We start from the raw sequence: 27,525 nt of genomic DNA, 5'->3' as shown, positions 1-27,525 counted from the left end.
TTTGATAACATTTCTGATATCTCCTTTTTAAGGCATTTCTGAAATAGGCATGATTATCAGGAGAAATTACATTCATAACTAGGCACCTAAGTATTACATGTTTTGCGGTTCTCTAAGATTTGAAAACACAACTAGAGAAAGAAGACTCCCCTTCCACACACACCTTATATAATAGCACACATCCCTTTTATTACATTGCATGCAAATAAAGCAGACAAAATTGACAAACACAATCTATTTGTAATATACAGGAGGAAATACAAAGCTCTTCACACAAAAAAGTGACTTATGAAAAGAAGAAAATCAGGTTACATCATCAAGTAAAATTATGTTTCCATACCAAATGTAAAAATAGTGCAACATGCATAAGTACTGGTGGAGTATGGAAAACTACTAAATTCTTTAGATTACATTGTATGTAGAGGATCTTTACATTCTTATAAAACCAAAACCCTGTGACCCAATCACCCACTACCTTTGTCAGATTATTACAATGAAAAGTTAAAGTACGCAAACAAAATAAGATATAAAAATATATTAATCTATGTACATCTATACAATATCCACTAATGATGGCTTCTGTACTTATATAAAAAGGTATATGGTTAGGGCTAAACCATCTTTTTGCCATGTAATCTCACAGTAATATTAGTGATTTAGGAAAATCATTCAAGAAATGTCCCCTCTAATATCTGCCATATACCCAATATTGTCTAAGACAGGACAATGTGCTACAGAAATCTTTGACGACAAGTCATCTACAACTGCTGTTGTACAGTAGATCACAGGATGGCATGTCACTAGTCTGGCCATAGTCTAATTCATATATACAGGACACGTGTGCTTATTATAATAAGTGCACGTATATATGTAAAACATTTATATCTAATAAAGAAACAGGTATAATGCTTCAATTTATGCTTCTATTGTTTAGCTCTGCAGCACATGTTGCTGTAAAGTTTTGGTGCTAACATCAGGAAGAGGCAGCCTTAGGATCAGCAGTATTTTATATTATATACAGTAACGCTCATCCCTGGTTGCATGGTGCTTAGTTATTTATCCTGGAAATGTACTTGCTACACAAATTATTAAGTACTACGGCCCACATTTAGGTACCCAGGAGGTGAAGCACCCAAATATTTGCTGCGGTGCTCTGAAAGTATGCACAAAATAAAAAAAATTCATTTTGCCCAAATCATGGTGTATAAATGAGCTTTACATGTAACGTAAATAATGCAGCTAAAAACCAGGTGCAACAAGCTGTAAAAGTGCAGTGGATAAAGACAGCAGTGTCTATAAAGATCTGTACAGCTTAATTACAACAGTGTACACAACTTAAGAAGTATTTCCAGAATTAATGGAATTGCAATCACATTGTAATGTTTGAGCCTTGAGCCGGAAGATCTATCAGAATAACTTTCTTCATCTAAACAGAAGTAAAAACATAAAACAAAGAAAAAAGGTCACACACATGTACAGTATGCATAAAGTTGCAGATATAAAGCTTCCTCCTTTTTATCATGTAAGCTAGTAAAGGAGACAATAAAAGAATGCAGATACCCAAAACAAAGCAACACCCATCTAGTTCTCTGCCAATGTGAATAGATGGACGAAACCTTTTTGTTTTGGAAAGTTTTCATTTGGTGGATACAAAGATTTAATTTAAAAAATCCCACCAAGGTACAAAGAATAATAGAACTTTTACTGAAAAGAGTTTAAAACAATCCTCAATACAACTTTGTATAACAAAATTGCTAAAGAAACAGACACGTGTATAAAATCTCTTATCCATAGTCATAGACCACTACGGATATAAAATATTTATAAAAATAAATATTTGTATTATTTTCAATTGCTGTTCAGTTTCCATTATCTCTGCTTACCGCATTCTGGTACAGGGGACAAGCAGTGAATCTCTCCAGAGAAACATCTGCATAATGAGCAACCTCTGACTACCCATTCTCCATTAAGGACGCCATCAGCACAGTCTCTAATGCAAAAACATAGACGCTGGTTACTAATAGCAATTCTGGACTAAAGGGTAGTAGTAAAGCAAAAATAAAGTAGCACACCATGGATAAAATGACAGGTAACATTTATAAATCTCTCTCAACTATCAATTTTACCTACTTGCTGAGAAATAATTGCAAAAAACATACAATGCAGCCTTTACTGTAGAGATGACCAGTATTGTTTGACAATTGTCCTGCGTGTCCTAATGCATGTTGAAATAAAGATTGTTCCATTATAAAAGTTAACACTTTTGTGGGATATGTCTGTATAGGTGTATGCTATACGGAATCTAATTTGTGCTAATACCAGCAATGATTTTATGTTACCCATGGATCAGGATTTAACCATTTGTTACCAGAGTTCCCTTTTTTTAAGGGTCAAGTAAGTCTCTATGCATGATTTTTTTGGTGTAGCAAGTGTTAACATAACAATACAACTGGATATTTGATATCCAAGCCAAAAGTATAGCATATGGACACGATGTCTAACACTAGGGCAGGTCTGTAGCCAATGGGATGAAATTACTAGACCCAGATAATATCTTTCATGCTGGACGTAGTGATCATTTTGCTGCCACCTCCTGCCAGACACCAGGTGAATTTATTAGTATGGATGGAGTTGCTTCTGTGAGATGACTTTCATATAACCATTACAGCATTGCATTTATAGTTGGTGCAGGGTGTGCACGAGCCATTGTGTCAAGGGGGACCCACACCACTCACTACAGTAAATTTACCGTTAGACCAGTGCTGCAGAAGTCACCGGGAAAAATGTGCTGGCGCCATTTTTTTTTTTTTTTAGATATGAGCAGTAGAGAAATCAATAAGAAATGGCTCGGCCTAGTGACAATGGTTTTGGGGGGATGGGGGGGGCGTAAATGGGACACAAGGAGCCTCCACATCGCCCCCTCCTCTGATAAAAATGTCCCTGAATTAAAAGTGATTCAAGTACCTCTCTAATCGCATCATGGCTCACCTAGAATCTGATGAACTGTAGAGTAGGGAAAGGCAACCTTGGGAACTCCAGCTGCTGTGGAACTAACTACACATCCCAGCATGCTGGGATGTGTAGTTCCACAGCAGCTGGTGTGCCACAGGTTGCCTACCCCTGCTGTAGAGCATGGAGAAATAATATATAGCACTTTGAAATTGAAAGTACCAGTAAGACTGCAAATAATGTTCTATGTAAAAGGGAGTGTTGGTGTGAATGAGGGTAGTGCCAAAGATGGAATGCTTAAAAGCTGCAAGAACATAAATCTAGCCCTTATGCCAAACTGAGAACCACTCATTCAGTGAATTCCCACTGACCTATGCCAGTACAGTGTTTACAGTTAATATAATTTTTATGTGTATTCAAGAGGTGATCAAGTATTCTCTATTCTCCAATGTGTTCACTTGCTGTAAACTCTAGTGAATGGAGCCAGCAGAATGTGGTATAATGCTCAAATTGTGAGCTACAATACGTGTGGGTCGACTGGAGACAATAGTTCCCACTGTCAGGGGTCTATGTACTAAGCCTTGGAGAAGGAAATTGGACAGAGATAAAATAGCAACCAATTAGCTCCTAACTACCATTTTTTAAACAGAATGGGTTTGAAATACCAGCAGTCAAGTTGCCTCCTGTCAAAATACAGACAGTGGCATTCCGAAGGTTAGTATCCAGACAGGGGTCAGGTAAGTATACTAACCCTCCCCCTTCTCCCCCTAACCCTCCCTAGTTGTAGTCCAACCCTAACCCTCCCCACCCTGCACCCTAACCCTCCCCCTTCATGCCTAAACCTAACCCCACTATGCTGCTTAAACCTAACAGCTAAGACGCACCAGCTTACCTCGTTCAGGATGGCGTCTGTCTAGATTCTGGCATCGGGATTAAGATAGGCATCTGTATTTCTACGCCCATCTTTAGTCCTGTGTCTGGCTTGGGAAGTCGGGATTTCGACTGGTGGCATCCCATCCACCGGTCTCCTAACTACATCACTTTTAAACACAGCCTGTAAAGTGAGTTGTTGGTACTTTGGGGTCTATTTACTAAGCTGTGTTAGGAGATAAAGTGAAAAGTGATAAGGTAACAGCCAATCAGCTCCCAACTGCCATTTTTTTTCAAACAGCCTGTGACATGGCAGTTAGGAGCTGATTGGCTGGTACCTTATTACCGTTCACTTTATGTCCTAACAGCTTAGTAAATAGACCCCTTTATATATAAGGCTTAGTACATAGACCCCTCAGACTCTTACCTTTATTGTACTAGTTTAAATATTGATTGCATCATCTCCCTTCACCTATTGGTACATATTATAATTTAATGCTCATATTAAAGCGGTTATAGGAAACTATGTACTATGGGAAACGCTTTCAGAGTTTGGTACATAGGGTTCAGATTGTATCCCCCATTGACAATAATGTGGACTGCAATCTGCTGGGCTAATTAGCACTCTGTCGGAGATTTCTGTGAATCTCCTGCATTGTGCTATTAGTGCATAGAAACTATTTTTAAAATGATGACAAAAAGCATGACATATAGGCCCCTAAATCACTATTCTGACAAGGTGGCATGTTCATAAAGTCTTTGGACCTCAGCTGCAGAGCACTCATGTGTATACTACAGGCCCCCATACATCAGAGATTGATTGCAGCAATCGTGCAATTTGCAATCGATGGTGTATAAAAATCTTCCCCTTTTTCAATCGATTATGGCAATTCTGCAATCGATTGAAAAAGGGAAAGATTTTTATACACCATCGATTGCAAATTGCACGATTGCTACAATCAATCTCTGATGTATGGGGGCCTTACCATTCTTCTCACACTGCTTTTCGCAATCAGACAATATTATTTTTTTACTAAGAGTTTATACTTACAGTGGCCACCTTTCATATTCACATTGACGCCCAGTATATTGCTTGGGACAGATACAAAATGACCCCAGAAAACAAGTGCCTCCATTATAACAACATTTCTTATTTAAAGTCCGACCTATGAATGGAAAAAATAAAAATAAAATAAAGATTTTATTTCTTCCGACGAGTGATTAGATTAAAAACATGCAGACTACAAAACTAAATGTTGAAGTCTTTGAAAGCTGCTTTGAACCCGATTTACAGTTGTGCTTCATTAATATTTCAGGGAGTGAATTATATTTCTGTAACATCGGACAGCCCTGCAGCCCTGGTTTATTGCACATTAAAATCATGTTCCTCAATCCAAACTGCTACTTATCACATTAGATTTACTTTTCCTGTAAACATTGTAAGTGCAGTGAAATCCTAAATCAAGTGTCTGGCACATTAATCACAGAAACTACATTAATCAGTTATTTCTATGGAAAGATGTTTCTGACTAAGCACAAAATAGGAACGCACCAGAAGCCACATTTCCTTTGTGTACTGTATATTGTATACTACAACTTATTTTAAAATGAAAACCATCAAATTATATTTAGAAAAATGTTTGCATAGCAGGGGTCTGGTGACAAACTGTAGGAATTGTGGGACACTGAATAATTTTATCAGCGGTACGTTAAGAGACGAAGGACCTCATTCAGAGTCGGTCGTTGCGGCCGCACGCCACCAATGTTCGCTATACTGTGCATGTGTGAAATTCGCAATGCGCGTGCGCAAACTAGCTGCTACGATCAGAAATTTCTCTCTCCTTGAACACAGCCAGGTCGGTAGTTTGAGTGAGAGAATGAGGCGTTTGTGGGTGGTAACAGGGGAAGGTGCTTGAAAATGAGGGTGTGGAGATCCAAACGCAGGCGTGCCTAATTATGCGAACGGCGTTTAATGGGAGTGCATAATTAACAAAGTAGCGTCATGGCACATGTGACATGGGAGGTTTTTACACTGACATGATCGTAGAGCTTAAGAGAGGGTATGGTCAACCTTAAGCTCTACGACCAGTTTCGATGGTTCCCGATGGTCTCGATTAACCCTTATATGCCCAGAGATGACGTGCAATGCGTACGAGAAGGGGGCGTATTTTTTTGAATTCCGACCGCTTCCTCCCCTTGGTCGGCGAGCTACCGATCCGAACTTAGGGACGCAACTTGCGAGGGAATAATTTGAATATCCGGCCCCTTTTCCCGTGCGACCGACTCTGAATGAGGTCCTAAATATCATGTGAGCTTGGCCCACGGTCACGTGCTACCAACTGAGTTTAAAAAAAAAAAAATTATTGCCCATGTAGTTCTGGTCTGAGATTTAGCCATTACACTTACTCTCAATGATGCCTTGAAAAGGGATTTTATTTGCAGTTTCATTTCGACTCCTAGTTGAATTAGTTAGAAGTTGAGCGACATAAGAGCTAAGGGGAGATTGGGATATTTCCCTTGGATGACAATATAAACCCTCACAAGTGCCTCCTGTAAGGAAAAAAAAAAAAAAAGGGGGGGGGGGGGGGTGGAGTCTGTATTTTACATTGAATAGCTAATTTTTGCAACAGTATAAAACATTTTTTTTTTTATGTGGTTTGAAAGTAGTAAGATGGCAGAATAAGCCTCCCTTTAAGGCCCATGCTCACGAACGTTCTTCCAAGTATGAGGTCCCCATACTCTGCCTGAGGCCGCTGCTCTGCAACGCAGGCGGTGAGGTAGCCCAGCAATGCACTGACCCCTATTTTCTTAGAAGATATAGATTATATATAAATAAATAAATATCATGAGCCCAGTTTCACACCTTAAGGGCCTGGACACACAAGCATATTAGGTTTCAGTTTTTTTTTAATCACCAGTATAAACTATTTGGTATCATAGGGTAAAAAGGAACTACTGAAGAAAAAAAAAAAAGGGATTTTAAACAAATAAAAACATCTGATGAAAAAATTATTTGTGTCCAATACTATGCGGTGTTAAGTATATTTAAATAGGGTAATATTTATTTTACAAAAGGGTTATATAATCAACCAATCATGTTACTTAAGGTGCCCATACATCAGAGTGGGGTTTCTGAGACGCGATCGGAAATGCCGATCTGCCGGGTGGAGACGACGGCCAGCCACCATCGATGGTTAGTGATCCGTCACAGGATCGCTGAAATTTCCAATGTTAAATGTCCCCGATTAGACAATATTTTTTGATCGCGATCATCAAAATCCAACTTGTGAGGTTTCTGCAATCCCACGATGCCGGGTTGCAGGATCGCGGCAATCCATCGCAGATGGATGGGGCCCATTAAGCTGGGTACACACCTAAGATATCTGCAGATGATGGTGGTTCATACACACTGAACAACCATCATCTGTCTTCTAGCCCTGGGTCGCGTCCCCCTCCCTGCAGCCTCTGCTGCAAGTGTGCAGGCAGTTGACTGACTGCCTGTACACACAGCACGATGGACAGATATATCTGCCATCAGCTGTACAGCACAGCCAAAGCGATACGTCTGTGAACAACATCATTCACAGACATATCGCTGGTACACACTGGCCGATATATCTACCAGTGTGTATCCAGATTTATGAACTATGCTACATGACTTTATTGTTATCAGTTTACATACAGACTTACCATAAATTAACTATTTACTATGTACCATTACAGTGTGTGTATAATATTAGGTTATGGGTTTATTTAGATTAATCTTCACCCCAACTAAACAGTATTTTGACCAAATATAAATAGAGGTGAACATTTTACTTACCATGGCCAAGCCTGACAAAACATTTAATAGACACAAAAATGCTGATCAGAAACCTGTAAAGGAAACAGAAGAGAGGCCTAGTTAGAACTTTCAAAGCAAATGAAGATATCAAATTAGTTTTTCAGCATTTCCCAATAGAAGGTTTTAAAAAATGTATCTGCTTATGCAAACATGTTGGATACTATGGTTATCAGCACACAGGTGGGTCTATTAAACCACTGCAGTCACAAAGTCCCTCATTCACTTTACAGTCCTAAACTCCATTCAGGGATAGATAGAGAGGGAGGTGCCAGAAACACACAGCTGGTAACTACTGAAAGCATATTAATTACTCAGCTTAAAGCTGGCTACACATCTAAAGATTATCGGTCCAACCAGCCAACTAGTTGATTGTATACGTTACCAGATTTTCATTCCAACCAATCAGCAATTTGTTCCCAAATGCTGGAAAATGGACAAAAACTGTTTGAACAAATAGTTTAGATCAAACATTTAACAAACTTGTCTGACGACCATTTTCATCTGTTTTCTGGCATTTAGGAGCAAATTGCTGATCATCATTTACTCCCATACGTTACCAGATTTTCATTCCAACCAATCAACAAGTTGGATGTAAATTGGTCTAGTGTGTGACCAGCTTAAGGCCCCCCATACATCAGCAATTGATTGCAGCAATCATGCAATTTGCAATCGATTGTGTATAAAATTCTTTTTCTTTTCCAATCGATTGTGGAAATTCTGCAATCGACTGAAAAAGGGAAAGATTTTTATACACAATCGTTTGCAAATTGCACGATTGCTGCAATCAATTGCTGATGTATGGGGGCCTTAAGTCACAGGAGAAAAATAAATTATGGAGTTTTTCTATATAGATTTTTTTTGTTGTTGTTTGCAGCCTGGTAAACAGTTCATATTTATTTACATTTGCAGTTAAATAAGTAAATACTCCACACCCATTTGAAGCCCTGATATCTACTTATAAAGATCTATAATGGAAAAGCAAAAAGGGAATATTTGTGAAACATTTTCTCATTCAGAAAAGACTTACCTTAGATATTGCATGCCTCCTCCCTCTCTCTCTCTCTTTTCTCACAAGATTTGCTTAAACAGTTTAAAATCTATCTACCAAGTAACTGACCTGAAGCCTGTTTTATACACCAAACTTCAATGTCTGCAACTGGTTCATTTTTAAGATGCTGCCAAACCACACCCATAAGGTGTAGCATCAGTCCCATTACCATCTCTATTCTCCCTCTCAGTGCTTTCTCCAGACCCCTCCCTATTTACGTACACAATGACACTACACTTTTATATATGCTAAATGACATGCTTTTGTACAAAGTTATGTGATCATATTATTTAACCCACTCTAATAAATGTAATGCCTTTTTTTGGTTAGTAAATATTTTTTTTCCCCACATAAACTGCTTTTTTGTAAATAAACATCGGTCTCCTTCACTGGAGCGGGCTATTATTAAATACAGGTTAGCAGTATACATTATATTGAAACAGCCATAGACACATACTGTAAGCTGGCTTTGTTGGAATTATTGCGGCACGGTTAGCCGTTCATTGTCATTAATACATTTATATAACTCAGCTGGGGTATATTATTTTTTAACTTTGAGAGACTTCAAGTTTAATATTATATTGAGATTACTGCGCAGAATCTCTTATTACCACATCATGAGCAAATTAGTCCGTGAGGTGTTACAAAATGAGTGAAATTTATTGTGGAATATTTATATCTGTATATATATATATATATATATATATATATATATATATATATATATAAATCCACCAATTGCCGGCACTCCCTCCAATGGGTTAAATGGCTCCGGTGCACAGTTCCATAATGTAATCATGCAGAAACTCCAACAGGAAGAACGGCAGTCAGAGACTTAGGGCCTGATTCAGACCCACTCGCAAGCGGCTGTCCGCTCGCAAGTGGGTCGATGTTGTGCACTGCGCATGCGCACGACGGCGGGAGCTCCGTCGTGCGCATGCGCCAGACGCGACGAGCGAAGGACTTTCCTTCGCTCGTTGTGTCTGATCAAAGGGGGCGTGCTGTCGATGTTGATTGACAGCACGCCCCCTTTGGTGGGCGTGCCGGGGGCGTGCCTCCCTGACGGAGGCGTTCCCAAGGGAACGCCTACCGTCAGAAGCCGGCCCACTGACATCACTAGTGATGTCAGTGGGAGTGATTTTGGCTCTGATAGAGCCAAAATGACTCCGGGCCTTGCGGTTGAAAACCTCAACCGCAGGCTCCGGCTCGCAGTGGCGATGGTCGCGATGGTCAAGACCACCGCGGCCATCAAACTGCACGCTCGTATAGGCTGTGGGTGGTGACCCACAGCTATACGAGCGTCCAGGAGGACGCTCCATAATTATGGAGGGCGGCCCTCATTCAGAGCGTGCGCTCTGCTCAGAGCGTACGGCTCTGAATGAGGGCCTTAATACTTATATATATATAGAAACTCCAACAGGAAGAACGGCACTCAGAGACTTAATACTTGCAAAAAAATCTGTGTATTGTCAGTTAACACATGTTTCGGGGATGCAACCCCGTCGTCAGGACCACATACAACAAATAACATATATTCAAAACACCCCTTAAATACCCCCCCATACAAAATACCTGAGCTCCAGTCACCCGCAGCATCCATGTGTCCAGCCGTCGGGCTTCCGCTGACGTGCTTCCGGGATCTGCAAGGATGTGTTGCCATGGTGACGCACAGCTTGCATTCCACAGATCTCACTCTCCTGCGCTCCACCGGATACTGCCGCAGGAACTCCCGTCGACTAGTGAACCCGTAGCGCAAGGTGACAGGCGCCTAATAACACACCAGAACTGAAAAAGAAAAAGCATAATATCAATAAATCAGACAGTACAATTAGATACAATAAATGCAACTTGCTAAATTACAAATCACACAACCCCTATCTATAGGTGATGGATGTAAAAACCCCCATGCATACAGAAACTTCCTAATGTCATAATATCAGAAACACAAAGTCTGCACATATATAAAGAACTAACATAATGCACAAAACAGCAGATAGCTATCTACATAATGCTATTCCAGTTAATTTTTTCATTAAGTCCTCTAGGACCAATGGTATCTAATCGAACAATCCATTGTGCTTCTCTCACAAGGAGTCTTCTAGCTCTGTCCGCACCTCTTAATGAGGGGGGTATGTGATCAACCATAAAATATCTAAGTGTTGAGAGTGGTTGGCCCCTTTCCTTAAAGTGTTTCGCCACAGGTTGATCAATACCTCTACCACTCAATGATAACCGAATGGCAGAACGATGAGCTGCCATGCGCTCACTAAATTTTCTCATAGTTTGACCAATGTAGCTAAGACCACATGGGCATACAATCATGTATACCACAAGCGTACTGCTACATGTCAAAACATAACAGATATCATAGATCTTGTTATTATGGGGATGTTTGAATGACTTGCATGATATCATAAAAGAACATGTTGTACAGTTGTTACATTTATAGCAGCCCGGTGGTTTATAATAAACATTGGGTATATTCGGAACACCCCTCCCAGTAATATCTGTCTTCACCAGCCTGTCCCTCAAGTTCCTACCTCTTTTAAATTCTGCCAAAGGGCGCACATTTTTAAATGCTGGTAAATCACTGTCAGATGTTACAATAGGCCATAGTGCTTTGGTAGCTCTTTTGGTAGTTGGACTGGCTACTGTATAATTACTGGTCCAAGGGATGAACCATTTCTCAACCCTTTTGACTGGATTCAATAACATTTCTCTAGACATGTCTAGTACTTTAGATTTTTGTAACAACAAATTTCTCAAGTCATATCCACGGGCTACAAATCTTTTAATGAAATCATCCAACAAACCCGGGAGCTTATCCCTGTCACTCGTGATGCGAGCAAAACGCATCATTTGCGACATAGGTAAGCCCTGTTTCAAAGTTACTGGATGGTGGCTAGAGGCCATCAAGAAAGTATTCCTATCTGTTTCCTTCCTAAAAACCTGTTTCAATCAACTCATTCTTAATTGTAATTTTTACATCAAGAAAATGAATTTCCTTACTGTTGAACACATACGTAAATTTAATAGGGGATTCTGACTCATTAATCCTACTCATTAGATTTTCAAATGTATCAGCCCCCTCGGTCCATAGAAGAAACACGTCGTCTATGAACCGGGTATACCAAAGAATGTGTTGCTTAGTATTAGGGTCATCAAAAAATAATCTTTGTTCATCCGCAAACATAAAAACATTAGCGTACGAGGGTGCCACGGATGACCCCATGGCACACCCTCATAGCTGTAGGTATACTTCACCATCAAAAAGGAAATAATTCCTATTCAAAATTAAGTCCAATAATGTGAGGAACAGATTATGATCAAAAACAGACATTGGTAAATTGCATTCAAGGAAATCTCTCATTCGATATAACCGTATAAAGACTACGGACATCTAAACAACACAACAATGTACCACTTGCTACCTTACCAAGATCAATCAATTTTTTTAAGAGAGAAGTGGTATCTTTAAGAAAAGTTCCTTGCAGAGGAAGCAATGACTGCAAAATAACATCCAACAATTGTGAAGTAGCTTGATACAGGGAGTCACTGGCCAATATAATCAGTCTCCCCGATGGTTTAGTGCTGTTCTTATGCATCTTAGGTAGAGTATATAAGATAGGCGTGAGAGGATACTGAACACAAAGGGCATTAAAGATCTTCTGTGAAATTTTATTTTCCTCATTAGCCACAGATAAGATACCAAAAAGTTCTTTTTGCTACTCAAAGGTGGGGTCTTTCCATAATTTTTTGTATACTTCCCCCTCGGCCAGTTGAGACATAATTTCCATCCGATAATCTCCAATGTCCTGGATAACTATAGCCCCGCCTTTGTCGGCGGGCCTAATGACAATATCTTCATACCCTTCCAGGTTCCTTAGGGCTTGAGTTTCCTCACGAGATAAATTAAACATAAGTTTCACAGGAGCTTTATTGAATTTAATAACTGCATCATTCAATAAACGTCCGAATGTTTTTAGTGATGCATTCGAGGACACAGTATCAAATGAGGATCTGACAGCAGAAGTAAGGAAAATATCCACAGCTGATCTATCTAAAATAGCATCTTCTCGCTGGAAAAATTATTTGAGTCGCAACTTGCGAGCAAATCAATGGGCATCTAGCTTCCAATCAAAGCTATTAAAAGCATTAGTTGGTACGAAGCTTAGTCCTTTGCTCAAAACCTGCATTTCCACGCGAGTTAGAGATCTCTGTGAGAGGTTAAAGATTAGACTCTTCTCATTGTCACCTTCCTTCCTCCTTTGGCACCCCCTCTGGTTTTGCCGTCCCCTACGAGTGGCGGTTTGGTATGGGCATTTATGCTGTCCGATCCACCTTGATCCAAAGGGACCGTTTGGGTAGATGTTTGATCCTCTGATTCCGAAATGACAAAGTCGCTATCCGTATTGCTATTTGACGTATTGTCTTCAGGGGAAATATCAGTGGCTTTTTTCTGCCACGGTCTGCGTCCTACTGTATTCATCTGTTGGTATTGTGGATTCTCGCCTCCCGATAACCACCTGTATACATGATTATCCATAAGAACAGCACTAAACCACCGGGGAGACCGATTATATCGGCCCGTGACTCCCTGTATCAAGCTACTTCACAATTGTTGGACGTTATTTTGCAGTCATTGCTTCCTCTACAAGGAACTTTTCTTAAAGATACCACTTCTCTCTTAAAAAAATTGATTGATCTTGGTAGGGTAGCAAGTGGTACATTGTTGTGTTGTTTAGATGTCCGTAGAATTTATATGGTTATACCGCATAGAGACGGATTATCGGCCATGAGAGATTTCCTTGAATGTAATTTATCAATGTCTGTTTTTGATCATAATCTGTTCCTCACATTATTGGACTTAATTTTGAATAGGAATTATTTCCTTTTTGATGGTGAAGTATACCTACAGCTATGAGGGTGTGCCATGGGGTCATCCGTGGCACCCTCGTACGCTAATGTTTTTATGTTTGCGGATGAACAAAGATTATTTTTTGATGATCCTAATACTAAGCAACACATTCTTTGGTATACCCGGTACATAGTCGACGTGTTTCTTCTATGGACCGAGGGGGCTGTTACATTTGAAAATCTAATGAGTAGGATTAATGAGTCAGAATCCCCTATTAAATTTATGTATGTGTTCAACAGTAAGGAAATTCATTTTCTTGATGTAAAAATTACAATTAAGAATGAGTTGATTGAAACAGGTTTTTAGGAAGGAAACAGATAGGAATACTTTCTTGATGGCCTCTAGATACCATCCAGTAGCTTTGAAACAGGGCTTACCTATGTCGCAAATGATGTGTTTTGCTCGCATCACGAGTGACAGGGATAAGCTCCCGGGTTTGTTGGATGATTTGATTAAAAGATTTGTAGCTCGTAGATATGACTTGAGAAATTTGTTGTTGCAAAAATCTAAAGTACTAGACATGTCTAGAGAAATGTTATTGAATCCAGTCAAAAGGGTTGAGAAATGGTTCATCCCTTGGACCAGTAATTATACAGTAGCCAGTCCCACTACCAAAAGAGCTACCAAAGCACTATGGCCTATTGTAACATCTGACAGTGATTTACCAGCATTTAAAAATGTGCACCCTTTGGCAGCATTTAAAAGAGGTAGGAACTTGAGGGACAGGCTGGTGAAGACAGATATTACTGGGAGGGGTGTTCCGAATTTACCCAATGTTTATTATAAACCACCGGGCTGCTATAAATGTAACAACTGTACAACATGTTCTTTTATGATATCATGCAAGTCATTCAAAAATCCCCATAATAACAAGATCTATGATATCTGTTATGTTTTGACATGTAGCAGTACGCTTGTGGTATACATGATTGTATGCCCATGTGGTCTTAGCTACATTGGTCAAACTACGAGAAAATTTAGTGAGCGCATGGCAGCTCATCGTTCTGCCATTCGGTTATCATTGAGTGGTAGAGCTATTGATCAACCTGTGGCGAAACACTTTAAGGAAAGGGGCCAACCACTCTCAACACTTAGATATTTTATGGTTGATCACATACCCCCCTCATTAAGAGGTGGGGACAGAGCTAGAAGACTCCTTGTGAGAGAAGCACAATGGATTGTTCGATTAGATACCATTGGTCCTAGAGGACTTAATGAAAAAAATAACTGGAATAGCATTATGTAGATAGCTATCTGCTGTTTTGTGCATTATGTTAGTTCTTTATATATGTGCAGACTTTGTGTTTCTGATATTATGACATTAGGAAGTTTCTGTATGCATGGGGTTTTTTACATCCATCACCTATAGATAGGGGTTGTGTGATTTGTAATTTAGCAAGTTGCATTTGTTGTATCTAATTGTACTGTCTGATTTATTGATATTATCCTTTTTCTTTTTCAGTTTTGGTGTGTTATTAGGCGCCTGTCACCTTGCGCTACGGGTTCACTAGTCGACGGGAGTTCCCGCGGCAGTATCCGGTGGAGCGCAGGAGAGTGAGATCTGTGGAACGCAAGCTGTGCGTCACCATGGCAACAAATCCTTGCAGATCCCGGAAGCACGTCAGCGGAAGCCTGATGGCTGGACACGTGGATGCTGCGGGTGACTGGAGCTCAGGTATTTTGTATGGGGGGGTATTTAAGGGGTGTTTTGAATATATGTTATTTGTTGTATGTGGTCCTGACGACGGGGTTGCATCCCCGAAACATGTGTTGACTGACAATACACAGATTTTTTTGCAAGTATTAAGTCTCTGAGTGCCGTTCTTCCTGTTGGAGTTTCTATATATATATATATATATTTCTCTATAAAGTCCTATATTAGACCTAATAAATATAAATATATATATAGATATATTTTTTTTTAGGAATGTTTGATTTTTAGTAGTATGGATTAATCTATAGATTGTAAGCTTACAAGCAGGGCCTTCCTACCTCTATGTCTATCTGTTATTACCCAGTTTTGTTGTATTAATGTTTCCAATTGTGAAGCGCAACGGAATATGTTGCGCTATATAAGTAAGTGTTAATAAATAAATGAATACATATATGTTTGTATATTATATGCACTGTGCAAATAAATTGTTACATTTATTCAATAAGTGCTTGTAATATTTGTTCACCACTATAGCGCTGTGTTGTTAAATATTATTTTTTTTGCATATATGCAGCATTTGTATTGCTCAATTGTGTGATTTCTTCCAACTTTACACTATATTGTTTTCATTCTGGAAGCCCTCCAGATAGATTTGCGTATGAATGAAATGCTGCTAAAGCTGGGTACATACTACAAGATGTATGTACCCAGCTACGGCACGATACATCACTCCGTCCATACACACTGCACGATGCAGTGGACGAAGGCGTGATGGGTAGTTCCATGCTGCATTTAGCAGCATGGTGTCGCTTATTGCATCGTCCCATCTGCAGTACTGCACAGCGGGTAGGACGATGCGATGAACGACCCATGGGCACGCGGATAAACACCATGGGATCTGCACCATATATCATTCCAATCCGAGTCGGTAATGATACATTATGCAATGGATTGCATAGTGTGTACCCAGCTTTAGTGCCAACAGGCATCCTTAACAACTTAATTGGCTAATATTTTTTACAAAAATCAATCACAACCACTGCCCAACTACCTGATAAGCAGTGATCTTCTGCACAGCATACACTGGGGGGGTATGTAGTTATGACACCGGCATGGCCGCCGGTCTCAATACTGACAGTGTAATCCCGGCAAGGGATCTAACATAGGCGTCAAAATACCGACGCCTATGTTAATCCCAATGCTGGAACTCCCACTGGGTTTAGGGACCCCCGGGGGGACTTAGGGATAGGCATCCCCCCGGGGAGGTATAGGGCTAGGCTAGGGGAAGGGGGGATAGGTTTAGGCACTAAGGGGGGATGTTAGGGTTAGGCACCCCTAAAGGTGGGTTAGGGTTAGGGGGAAAGGGTTAGGAATAGTAAATTTACCTCCGCTGTCAGGATCTCCTCTATCGGGCTGATGGCATCAGGATTTGAACCGCTGGGCTCACGTCCGGCGGTCAAACATACTGATTCCCACTGGGGGAAGGATGCAGAGGGGCTGGCAAGTCCCTTTGAGATTGGGGGCTGCTGGAAGATTATTTTCCGCCAGTCGCCCAGTGGGCATATCTGACTGGTCGCGTCAGATGAGATAATATCAGGGAAAGCCCAGCCTGCCATGATTGCATCTGATGCCACCATCAGGCAAGTGGTTAAAGGGGTCAGGCTGAGAAATAATGTTATTTAACTTAAGGTGTTGCTTTACTAAGGTTTAAATTATATGTCATCTTTGTATATCTATGATCACTTCAAAAGTGTACTTCTTTAGAAGAAAATGAAAGAACAGAGCATATTTGACAATTTATCCTAAACAGATTGGGCATCAGAAAGTAAGGACAGGTGTACTGAACTGGCAAAAGTGTTACACCTCTTCGTACACCTACTTCCATGTCTTAAGCCGGGTACACACTAGACCAGGCATGTCAAACTCAAAATACCAACCGGGCCGAATATTCAAGGTCACGCCAATCGGGCGACATATTGTCCACATCGGCCAGTGTGTACCCTCTATATCACTGATGTTGCGCACTCCAGTGTGTCAGCAGCATCATCACCTACCACACTGCAGGCCCGATGGGCATTATCGTCAGCGATGGCCTTGCTGCCGAATGCACCAATGCCCCCGTTGTCATTCCCGGCATCAGCAAGTGTGTACCCACTTGCCACTGCCGGCACCCGCTGCACGAGACATTGGCTGGGTACACATCGTTAAGAGTGTGCCCAGCATAAGACAAATCTTTTTAAACATATATACTTCCATGCATACTTTTAGAATTATTGTGTCATTATCATATCTGGAAAGGTCTCAATGAAAGCAGATGAAATACTTCTATAGACCTATGTGTTAGCTACTGATTAAGAACAACTGTCTTATATAAACATGTTATATGTCCTTCTGAACTGTAATAAAACCAACATTTAGTAAAGTAGTACAGAGTAATCTTTAGTTAAAAAACGTAAGATTATTTGATCTGAAATGGTGTTACTTTGGTATTTACAAATGGATGCATGCATTAATTACATGACCTTAACCAGAAGCCGGATATACAAGAAAAACAGATACTTTTTTTATGGCTATGCTAAGTAACTTTTGCTAAACCAAAACAGATTTATAATATACAGCATCATTAGTGAAACAGTAACAGTAAACTATTTGAAAATCTTTTGACAGAGTCACCATGGTTGGGTGCTCCTAGCTTCTTGATGAGAACACTTCTGCCGCCCCAAGGGCCTATTAGTGCAGTCCTAATATTACTGCACACAGGTCGAATGCGCTGCATTTACTACCATGATTAACGATGGTTCTATTGATTTTGTTTGGATCATTAGCAGGCATTGTGGCCTCATTTGGGGCACACATGCTGCTATATCAAGCTGCATAGCTCAGTGAATGTAGGAAGCATTACTTGGTAGATGTATATCAAAATGAATGAAAATATGACCACCCATTGATATGGAACAATCGCTGCTAGGAAGAGGGTGAAAGTATTGACAGCTACTGGGACATGCTGGAGTTTGGAGAGAAAAGCATAGAAGTTTGTAAAAGGACAATCAGATTAGCAAAATTGAAAATGAAAAAAAAAAAATACATTGCAAAGAAATGGAAGATAAATCCTAAAATACTTTTACCAGTACAACAGCAAAATTATTGCAAACTAAAGTATGTGGTTTCCTCAGTGTGAAACATACAATTATTGCGGACAAGATAGTGGCAATGGTATTAGATAAATGATTGTTTCCTCTTTATAATATTTGCAACAACAGCCTAGTATTACGACTACAGCTCCAGAACCTAAATGTATTTGTTAATCATTTTAAATTAATTAGAAAGTAGTTTTAAACCTATTCGCTGTATATATAAACTTCCTGTGTTACAAAACATAATTTGCTGCAAAAGTCATGGACCTGCAGAGCTTTATTTTTACAAGTGCGCCTACTTGTCAAATACATTATAAAGTCTGCGCATACATCTTGCTGCACCTAGTTCTGTGCAAATGCACACTGCTGCCACTGACGGACCAGCCCCTGTGTTCCAGTGCAGGCTTATAGTCATCATGAGGCTGAAGGAATATCACCATTGGTGTTGCATGAAAACATTGAAACTGTTCCAGTTAAATTTCAACTTGAAATTCACAAAAGACATAATTTTTTTCCACAAACACTACCTGCAAGCAGCAATGAACCACTCTGAATAGGATCCCAGCCCCACCCACCTCAGCTATCAGCTATCAGCTATTTACAACTCATGTGGCATCAGCACTTAACATAGAGAGTGAAAGATAAAGAAGGTGTTTAAAAGATAAAATGATGGATTATTTTGTGTCCATGTACAGGGGTGTATCTAGTGATCCAAGCGCCCCTGGCCATGTAATGGTCTGGCGCCCCCCACCTCTCCCTATGCAGTGTCCCCAATAGTAATCCCCCAGTAGTAATCCCCCCTATGCTGCATTGCCCCAGTAGTAGGCCCCCTATACAGTGCCCCCAGTAGTAGCCCCCCCTATACAGCTCCCCCAGTAGTAGTCCCTCCATACAGTGCCCCCAGTAGTAGTCCCCCGTATATAGTGCCCCCAGTAGTGGCCACCCCCCTAAATTGCCCCCAGTATTGGTCACCCCTATACAGTGCCCCCAGTAGTGGCCACCCACCCCCTAAATTTCCCCCAGTAGTGGCCACCCCTATACAGTGCTCCCAGTAGTGGCCACCCCCATAAATTGCCCCCAGTAGTGGCCAGTCCTATACAGTGCCCCCCAGTAACGGGCACCCCCCATAAAGTGCCCCCAGTAGCTGCCACCCCCTATTTCAGTGCCCCCCTGTAATGCGAGGCTTACACACACACAAAGAACAAAAAAAAAATGAAACTTACCTGATCCCCGCTCCTGACGCGACCGCCGCTGTCTGCTCTGAGTCCCGGCCGCTCTTCTCCTACATGGGAGAGACGTCATGACGTATGATGTCTCTCCCATCACATGCTGCGGGGGGAGCCGGCACATGGAGCTCATTAGTGAGCTCCAGCCGGCTCCCTCCACGGACGACGCAGCAGCTAATGAGAGTCTGTCTGACTCTCATTGGCTGGCTGCTATTACAAACACACAGCCGCCGGTGTAGGGTAGACCACTATCACTGCGGTCTGCCTTACAATTGTGGGACCGGGGGACTTGCACACCCCTTGGCTACTGGTGGCACTGCCGGGTGGCGCCCCCCCTTTGGTCGGCGCCCCTGGCGATTGCCATCCTGGCCAATGGGTAGATACGCCCCTGTCCATGTATAAAGCAAGTACAGCTATGTTTGAGATACAATAGCAAATGTTTACTTCAGCTCCCTATAAGCCATCAATTTCCAAGATTTAATAGATTCAACAAACATGAATAGTAACAGCCACTTGTGTGGCAATTGTAATTTCAGTAGTACTTTGTTTTCCCCACTATTGGTCTCAAAGTCTGGCAACTGTGACTAAGGGTATATTTATTCATTTATGCAGTCTGCCCCCAAAAATAAGAATTCCTTGTCGCTGAAATTTCTGACAATAAGGAATCCTTATTTGCCTCATTGTGTTATTCCTCAGTCGCCAGGATAGGATGCTCCAAAGTACAACACCTAGGCAAACGCGGGGGAGGGGGTCCCAGTTGCCTGGAAATCTGCCTTCCCAGCCCACACCATAACCACAATAGAAATAGTAATATAATAGAATATTATTAAAGGTGCATACACACATAACGATTTTGTAACCAACTATTATCTGTCAGATTTTCTGTCAGATTTTCCCTTGAAAAGTGAACGATTTTTTGAAGTGCAATGAACGATTTTTACAACGAAGAACGAAAAATGTTCCTTCCCTTAATGAAAATCGTTATGTTGGACAGTCTGAAATGAACTACAAACTACAAACGGGAGTGCGCTTGAACGATTTTCGTTCATTGTTATAACTCAGAAACTGAACAATTTTTTGAACGATTGAACGATAACGACGTCGTTATAGTTAAATCGTTCAAAAAATCGTTACGTGTGTATGCTGCATGTTCTTCTAAGTATCACAAATGAAATAATTAGCACCACCTGTGGATCTTTTAACATGTATCAGCCAGTAATAAATACACCTGTGTGTCAACTAGGATATCTGAAAAACATGCACTGCTATAGACCTTCAATAGGGTTAATTATTAATACCATCAGCAGCTGCTCTATAGTTAGCTCTATGTGTCAGGAGCTGAAAGCCAATCAGGAGCCGCTAACTAGAGCGGCCGCTGATTGGCTCCGGCTCTTGACTCACTGAACAGCCCACGTGGGAACTGTCAGGAGCCGGTGCCAATCAGCAGCCGTACTACAGTTAGCGGGCGCTGATTGGATGGTGGCTCCTGACAGTTCTCACTGAACAGTCGGGAGCCGGTTAGCGGTGTATGTGGTCACACACATAAATCGCAAATGGTAAGTATATGGATCGGGTGCTCAGTTTGTTTTTTTGCAAAGACCACCCTGGATGCTACAGAGACCAGCGCAAGGATTCAGATGAGTATAGGATCTTTTTTGCAGGTCATTCCTTACGGATTTCTTCATGGGAACATCTGGCAGCAGGTAAGTATGTGTGAGTGAGGTATGTGTGTATTAAACTTTTACTGTATACGGTGTGTGTGTACTGTATTTGTTTAACTATTTATTTTACAGTGGAGGTATGGGTGCCAGCTGCCTGCTGGCACTTGTAGTTCCACAAGTGCAAAAGGGCAGGCATGCTGGCACCTGTAGTTCCACTGTAAAATACAATAGTTTACCTTTATTTTCCACTTTATTACCCCCGTACCCACAGCCCAGGGGTGCGTGGAAGAGCCCCGGGCTTCAGACCAACCCTGGGGTTTTGGGAGAGGGGGAACCCTTTTTTGGGGGTCCCAACCTCCCCTGAGATCCTTGGCTTGGCCTGAGCGACTTGGGGTGAGAATTCTTTGGCCCTGGAGACCCGGTAATAGGGTCTCCTGGCTGTGGCATGACACCCCGGTCATTTTGGGTCCGATGATGAATTTAATTAGAAGGGGACCCCTATACATTTTTTTCCCCTATAATTAAAACCAGGACTGGCCTTGCAACCTGGTGCTGGTACCTAAATTACGGTGGAATCCTACTATTTTGTTCCCCATAATTTTAGGAAACAGGACTGGCTGGCAAGTCCGGGGCTGGTTAGGCTTTTTTGGGTGGGGGATCCTACGTCATTTTTTTTTATATATTTGAACCCGTTTTTTACAGGTACAGCACACAAGCAGCTTACACATATTTCACTGATATGTGCAGGCTGCTTGTTCGGGTGGGTTTGGCAGAGAGAAAACACTGCAATCTCGGGTGAGTAATGTCATCTAAACTCGCAAATATGGGGAGATATCTCAATCTGTTTTACCATCGGAAAACTCACTTTCAGCTAAACTCACTTCTAAGTAAATTTGCGAGTTGTTAAAGGGTAAACTCACCTGAGTTTCAGTGAATCAAAGAGATTTAAAAAAAATAAAAACTCGACCAATCTTGATTCTTAGTAAATTTAAACCTGTTTGTTTGAGTGTATATCCTTGTTTTATGTGTTAGTAGTTATAGTTTGATGGAATATTTTTGTATCAACAATTTTTGTTATGGTTTTTATGCATGATTTATTATTTGTTTTTTTAGCAACAATTTATAAGGTATAATCATAGGAGATTTCCCCTTATTTCTGTGTAAAAATTAGGGATGAGCGGGTTCGGATTTACTCGGATTTACTCGGTTTTACTCGGTTCTCAGCATGGCATTTTATTGGCTATCAACTATCACGTGTTTTGGATAGCCAATAAAATAAATCAGAACTAATCCGAACCTGCGGTAAAGTGGCGATAAGAACCGAGTAAATCCGAACCCGCTCACCTCTAGTAAAAATGTGATTTTCAACAAATGATGGGAGTATTATGGAGGTATTTTTGTATATGTGTGGATATTTACCATTGATTTTTATATTTATATTGACACATATTTTATATATTTTATGTGTATGTGTATACATCTTTTATATAAGTATTTTGCATATTCTATATAAGATTTTTATTTATTCTATTAGGTTTATCATGTGCCACTATAAGTTATTTATATTCAGTGGACGCATATGATGAGATTTATTTTAGTTGACACGCACAGCCATGTTTTTTATAAGAAGACGCGTCCCCTCTGGAATGCACGGGCATTTTTAAATGATGCACAGTGGAAAGAACACATGATTGCAGAGCCGACCCTAGCTAATTTGGTGCCCCCTAGCAAGCCTTCCACTCGGGTCCCCCCCTGCAGTAATGATTAAAACCCTCGCAGCCGGGGGGAGAGGGCGGTGATGCAATTTGCGCTGAATTGCGTCATCGTGGCCCTGCCCCTGCTTCACAATGCTGAAATTAACATTTAAAATGTGTGATGTCTCTATCTGTTTAATGTCACAGTACATACACATGCTCCATAATACACATGCCGTGACACAGTACATACATATGTATCTTTAACTGAGAACAGGGACATTCTTGGTGCTGGAGAAGCCTCTGAGAATGGGTACCAGATCAGTCCTTGCAGCAGTCCAACAGGACCAGAAAAAGTCATATCTGCAGAACCTCATTGCTCATTTTCCTGCAGCTGGCACTAAAGGCTCTGCACCTACCATACAGCACACACAGTGCACATTATTATTATAGCACATGACAGAGAGCCCTCCTCTGCACCCTGGCATAGGACTACAGTAATGTCAGCCATAGAAGTACAACAAACTGGGCATTCAGGCTGCTTTTGGAACATTGTGCATGTGTAGGTGAGTGTTCTCTTATCTCCCCCCTGCCCATATATAAAGCTGTCAAGAAGATCTGACAGTTCTGCTACAATACATTTAACCCCCTCTGCACCCCCTTAGAGTACAGTTCTATTAACCCACCTTGCACTGTGTGGTCTTTCCAGACCGATGCACATAACAGACCTCTGACATATCTGTGCACAGCCTCCTATTCTTATACAGGACAATATGTTGCTGCTACCTGTATAATGTAAGTTGTTCCTGGTTGCAACTGCTGGCACAGTGACTGAAATGCATGCCCATTTCCCCAAGTAGTGAGGGGGTAAATGGGGGCAGTGGATACATTGCATCACAAAAGCAGAAGTAGCAGCATTCCACTTCATAGAAAGTTTCCCCAGCAGTACTGCACTCCACTCACTGTTTAGCTGGGAAGCTGTAGCCAGACACTGCTGGTGCTGGGGGGCCCTCTAGGGGGTTACTGAAGAACAATGCACTTCCTTGTAAGTTGCATGTATCCTGAAGAGTACAGAGAGGAGGAATTACCCTCAATACCCCCCTCCACTGGCCTGATCAGAGAGCTGAGCTCTTATCAATCTCTGCAGCAGCCAGCAGAGCCGTGGAATGCCCTCGGGAATTCCAGATGCCCTAGACATTTGCTTAGAATGCCTATGCCTAGGGCCGGCTCTGCATGGTTGGCAGAATACATGTTGGCGCGGGTATAGGCACAGCATCATGACGCGGGTGGTGCGTAACTATGAGACCAGCTGGTTCCACTAAGCTTGGTGATGGTGTATGTGTCACCATTTCCAGCGGATTCCGGAAATATCTATTTTTAAGTAAGAATACTCCATGAATTCTTATATATTCATAAGAACAATAGATTTAGGAGGGAAGATATAAAAACTCCGGTAATAGAGGATATATTGATACCCTTATGGTTATATTACTTATAAAGATCATCCCCCCCCTATTTGAAGGGATTTCCGGCTTTGGGGTATTTAAGTCTGCTCCATGGCCCTGGCAGTGACACCTTGAAAAAGACAGATGGCGAAACACATTGGTGTAAAGGGCTGAAATATAGGGTGACTACATCAGGAATCTTTGACCAATTTTGGGAAAGTCTGGACCTTGTCTCCCACTTCAGGTTATTATTTTTCCATCTATCATGTTGATTTCTCACCAATTTATGTAAGGTTGTATTTTTATGAGTCAATAAATTGGGTTCCATGACGAAACTCCATATTTGAATTTGCATAAAATCTTGAGGAAACAAGGGATCAAGGTGAAGGGATACCCTTAGGCTCAAAAGAACCCGTTATGAACACAACCCATCATGATTTATTGTGAGTAAGGTATGCCTTTCCTACCTGAGTGTATTCACAAGTGTATGGATGTTGTTGATATTCCCTACGATATTTCTTATGAATATCAGTGTGATACAGATCTGGTGTAAAAAAATACCTTTATGGGAGCTTACCTCTGTTTTTTAGAGTGAGTATGGTACGACCACTTACCTCATCATAGAACATTTTTTGGGGGGATATTGTGTTTGTTAAAACTTACTACACTATTGGTTTTTTCGCCTCATTTCTTCTCGCCCTTTTCTGAGAACTACTACAACAAGATATCCTCTGGGAAGAAGACATGTGGATTCATACAAGCTTTTTCGCACTATTGATGAACTCATTACAGAATTTAGGATGGTTATGAATATGAGTATGGTATCAGACATTTAATTGTGATAATATTTGATGCTTTACATTTTTTTACAGTTTGGATTGTGGTTTTAAAATTCCTCACGTCTTGTATTGTGGCTCTAGATAGGTGAGTTCAGTACGAGGTTATCATTCTTTTTGTGTGTTGTAGACCTTTAATGTGTCGACATTTTACCCCTGTCGACCTTTTGTTCCAGTCGACCTATTGACTGTCTAACATCTGATGTCTATCTAGACATTGTCGACCTTTTACTGTTTATCTATAGTCTGGAACCTGTATGCCAGGTTGTCAAGCAGGCATGGAGGGCTTAGCTCATTGTGCATTTATGGTTTGTATGGGGGTCTCTTTTGCATAGTAACTCTCTGACATTTCTTCTTAGTTTTTGTGCTTGCATGGTTCCTCCACCTTCACTAGGTCCTTCATGGTCTCTAAGGCCTTGAAAGGCAGTGCTATCATCCACCTGGTTGATTTTACAGTTTTGCATTCCGGTTTTGTATTTGCCATATTCAAATGTTTTCATTGGCATGTGCTCAATGTTATACAGGATTACACATTCCGAGATGGTCCAGTTGGGAAGGGGTCATAGGTACGGAGCGTGGCTTGAATGCCCTGTGGTTCCCCACTGACTCTATTCTAATTTTGGTCTGTTTTAAACAGTTGAATTCTCATGCTTGGCCTGTCTCCTGCATACCTTGGACTGTGGCGGACTATCGGAGCTTAGTAAGCCTAATGTTTATAAATGTACATTAGATTAAGCTAGCTTTATTTTGTGTCCTCACTCGAGGAGTTGCCACTCATCATCTTTGGTGGGTGTCCATGAGGAATTTGGTTTTTCCCTTATTGAATTTAACTTTCAGCTTCGCACTACCCCAGCAAGTTTTTTGTGTTTCACCTCAGGTCGAGCAAGGACACTCCTCCCCTCCTACCCTGTTTTTTCTGCCTCTTTCGTACTTTGATTAGGTTGGTACATTTATTTTGTTGTTTATTGTTGTCTGCATTGTTTATCATAGAGAAAAGTTTGATTGCCAAATTGGTTGGTTGATCTATCGTTTAATTTGTGAAACCAGGAGCTTATGGCCCCTTTTGTCATCCCAATTATTTGCAAATCCTAGATGGGTGTGTTGCCTTTGGATGAGGTCCATTGGTCTTGGTGGTGGATCATGGTTTTAGCCGTGGGAGGCACTGTTGTGTGTCATCCCAAGTCCTGTTTTCATGGATTCCTATCTGTATAGATCTGATGGTGAATGTGTTTCTTGAAGATTTAGTGTGAGAAGAGGGGGTTGATTTAGTTTGGTGGCAGCTGCGGTTCTTTAAACCTTGTTTGGTAGAAAGAATGGTAACAGTGGCTGTCTTGCTATAGTTCTTGATGTGCTCTCCCTGCCAATACACAGGTTAGGTTGATTTCTACCCTACTTTGGTTAGCGGCACCAACGTCCCAGGTGGGCCTTCTATTTGTGTCATTGGAAGGGGAGTGTGAATGATATAAGCCATTAAGAGGCTTAGAGTGACAGAAGGAATTTTATATGCTTGTCAGGAAATTAAACCCGAGTGTGAATTTTACACTGGCTAAGCAGGGGTTAAGTTTATGGTAGTGAAGTTTATAGGGGTGTTCCCTGGGTTAGATTATACTTAAAATTGAATAACTTCATGGATGGAATTTTGCTTGAAAGGGAGTTTCTGGAAATGTTTTGTTCTCTTCAAGTTTGGCATTCCCACCGTCCCTCCCTGGTTGCGTGTCAGCTTTCTTGTAGGCAGAAGGAATTGTGACATTGGCTGTCTTTCTATAGCTCTACAGGTGCTCTCCCAGTAATATTTTAGTTAGGCTAATTTCTGCCTTACTGGGGTCAGCGGTATCACTATGCCAGATGGGCCTTCTATTTGTGTCATTGGGAGAGCAGTTGGATATCTTGAGTTTTGTGTGATGGGTTTGCAGGTGACCTCTTATCTAGGCCCGATGAGTAGATCTGGCAGATGGCAATACTGTGAGTGGGGCAGTTCTTTCTTCTCCACCATAATTTATATTTCTATCAGCTTAATATATATGAAATAAAATTAATAAATAAAGTTGACCCTTTTTTCCCTCCACATTCATGTCTGTGTTGTTACTTTAGTTAGGCAAAACAGGATTGAAACACTGCTTACTTAAGTGTTAAATTATATCAGCCATTAGGGCATTTAGTAGATGCCTGCAGGTGCTCTCAGATCAAGCAGCCATTATGTTGGGTAAATAGCTAACTTAGGGCCTGATTCACTACCGATCGCAACT

At 41.1% G+C, this 27,525-nt stretch overlaps 1 protein-coding gene across 2 annotated transcripts; it reads right to left on the bottom strand.

Annotated features, from left to right (window-relative positions):
* Window positions 1-163: 163 nt before the first annotated feature.
* LOC148526685 (cryptic protein-like) lies at window positions 164-8,836 on the bottom strand. 2 transcript variants are annotated; one of them, XM_088470270.1, is made up of 6 exons: window positions 8,691-8,836; window positions 7,643-7,695; window positions 6,226-6,369; window positions 4,871-4,985; window positions 1,884-1,990; window positions 164-1,426 (listed from the first exon to the last, which is right to left on the bottom strand). In XM_088470270.1, exons 1-6 carry the CDS (start codon window positions 8,702-8,704, stop codon window positions 1,317-1,319), a joined length of 543 nt encoding a protein of 180 aa, XP_088326396.1. In that variant the 5' UTR covers window positions 8,705-8,836; the 3' UTR covers window positions 164-1,316. The 2 variants fall into 2 exon arrangements, with proteins under 2 accessions (XP_088326396.1, XP_088326397.1); XM_088470271.1 differs by lacking the exon at window positions 6,226-6,369.
* Between the last annotated feature and the right edge of the window lie 18,689 nt (window positions 8,837-27,525).

This window comes from Taudactylus pleione, unplaced genomic scaffold (genome assembly GCF_031769625.1).
Source record: "Taudactylus pleione unplaced genomic scaffold, aTauple2 ptg000095l, whole genome shotgun sequence".
In the NCBI taxonomy this organism is placed as follows: domain Eukaryota; kingdom Metazoa; phylum Chordata; class Amphibia; order Anura; family Myobatrachidae; genus Taudactylus; species Taudactylus pleione.
The sequence above is the reverse complement of the archived record's forward strand: the minus strand, read 5'-3'. Positions and strand labels throughout refer to the sequence as shown.

What these genes read in the sequence shown, in the direction of transcription:
- LOC148526685 (XM_088470270.1), bottom strand. An exon ending in TTTTCAAGGCATCATTGAGA is followed by an intron (nt 4,986 to 6,225) that starts GTAAGTGTAATG and finishes TTCCATTCATAG; the next exon opens with GTCGGACTTTAAATAAGAAA. An exon ending in GTCCCCTGTACCAGAATGCG is followed by an intron (nt 1,427 to 1,883) that starts GTAAGCAGAGAT and finishes ACTTCTGTTTAG; the next exon opens with ATGAAGAAAGTTATTCTGAT.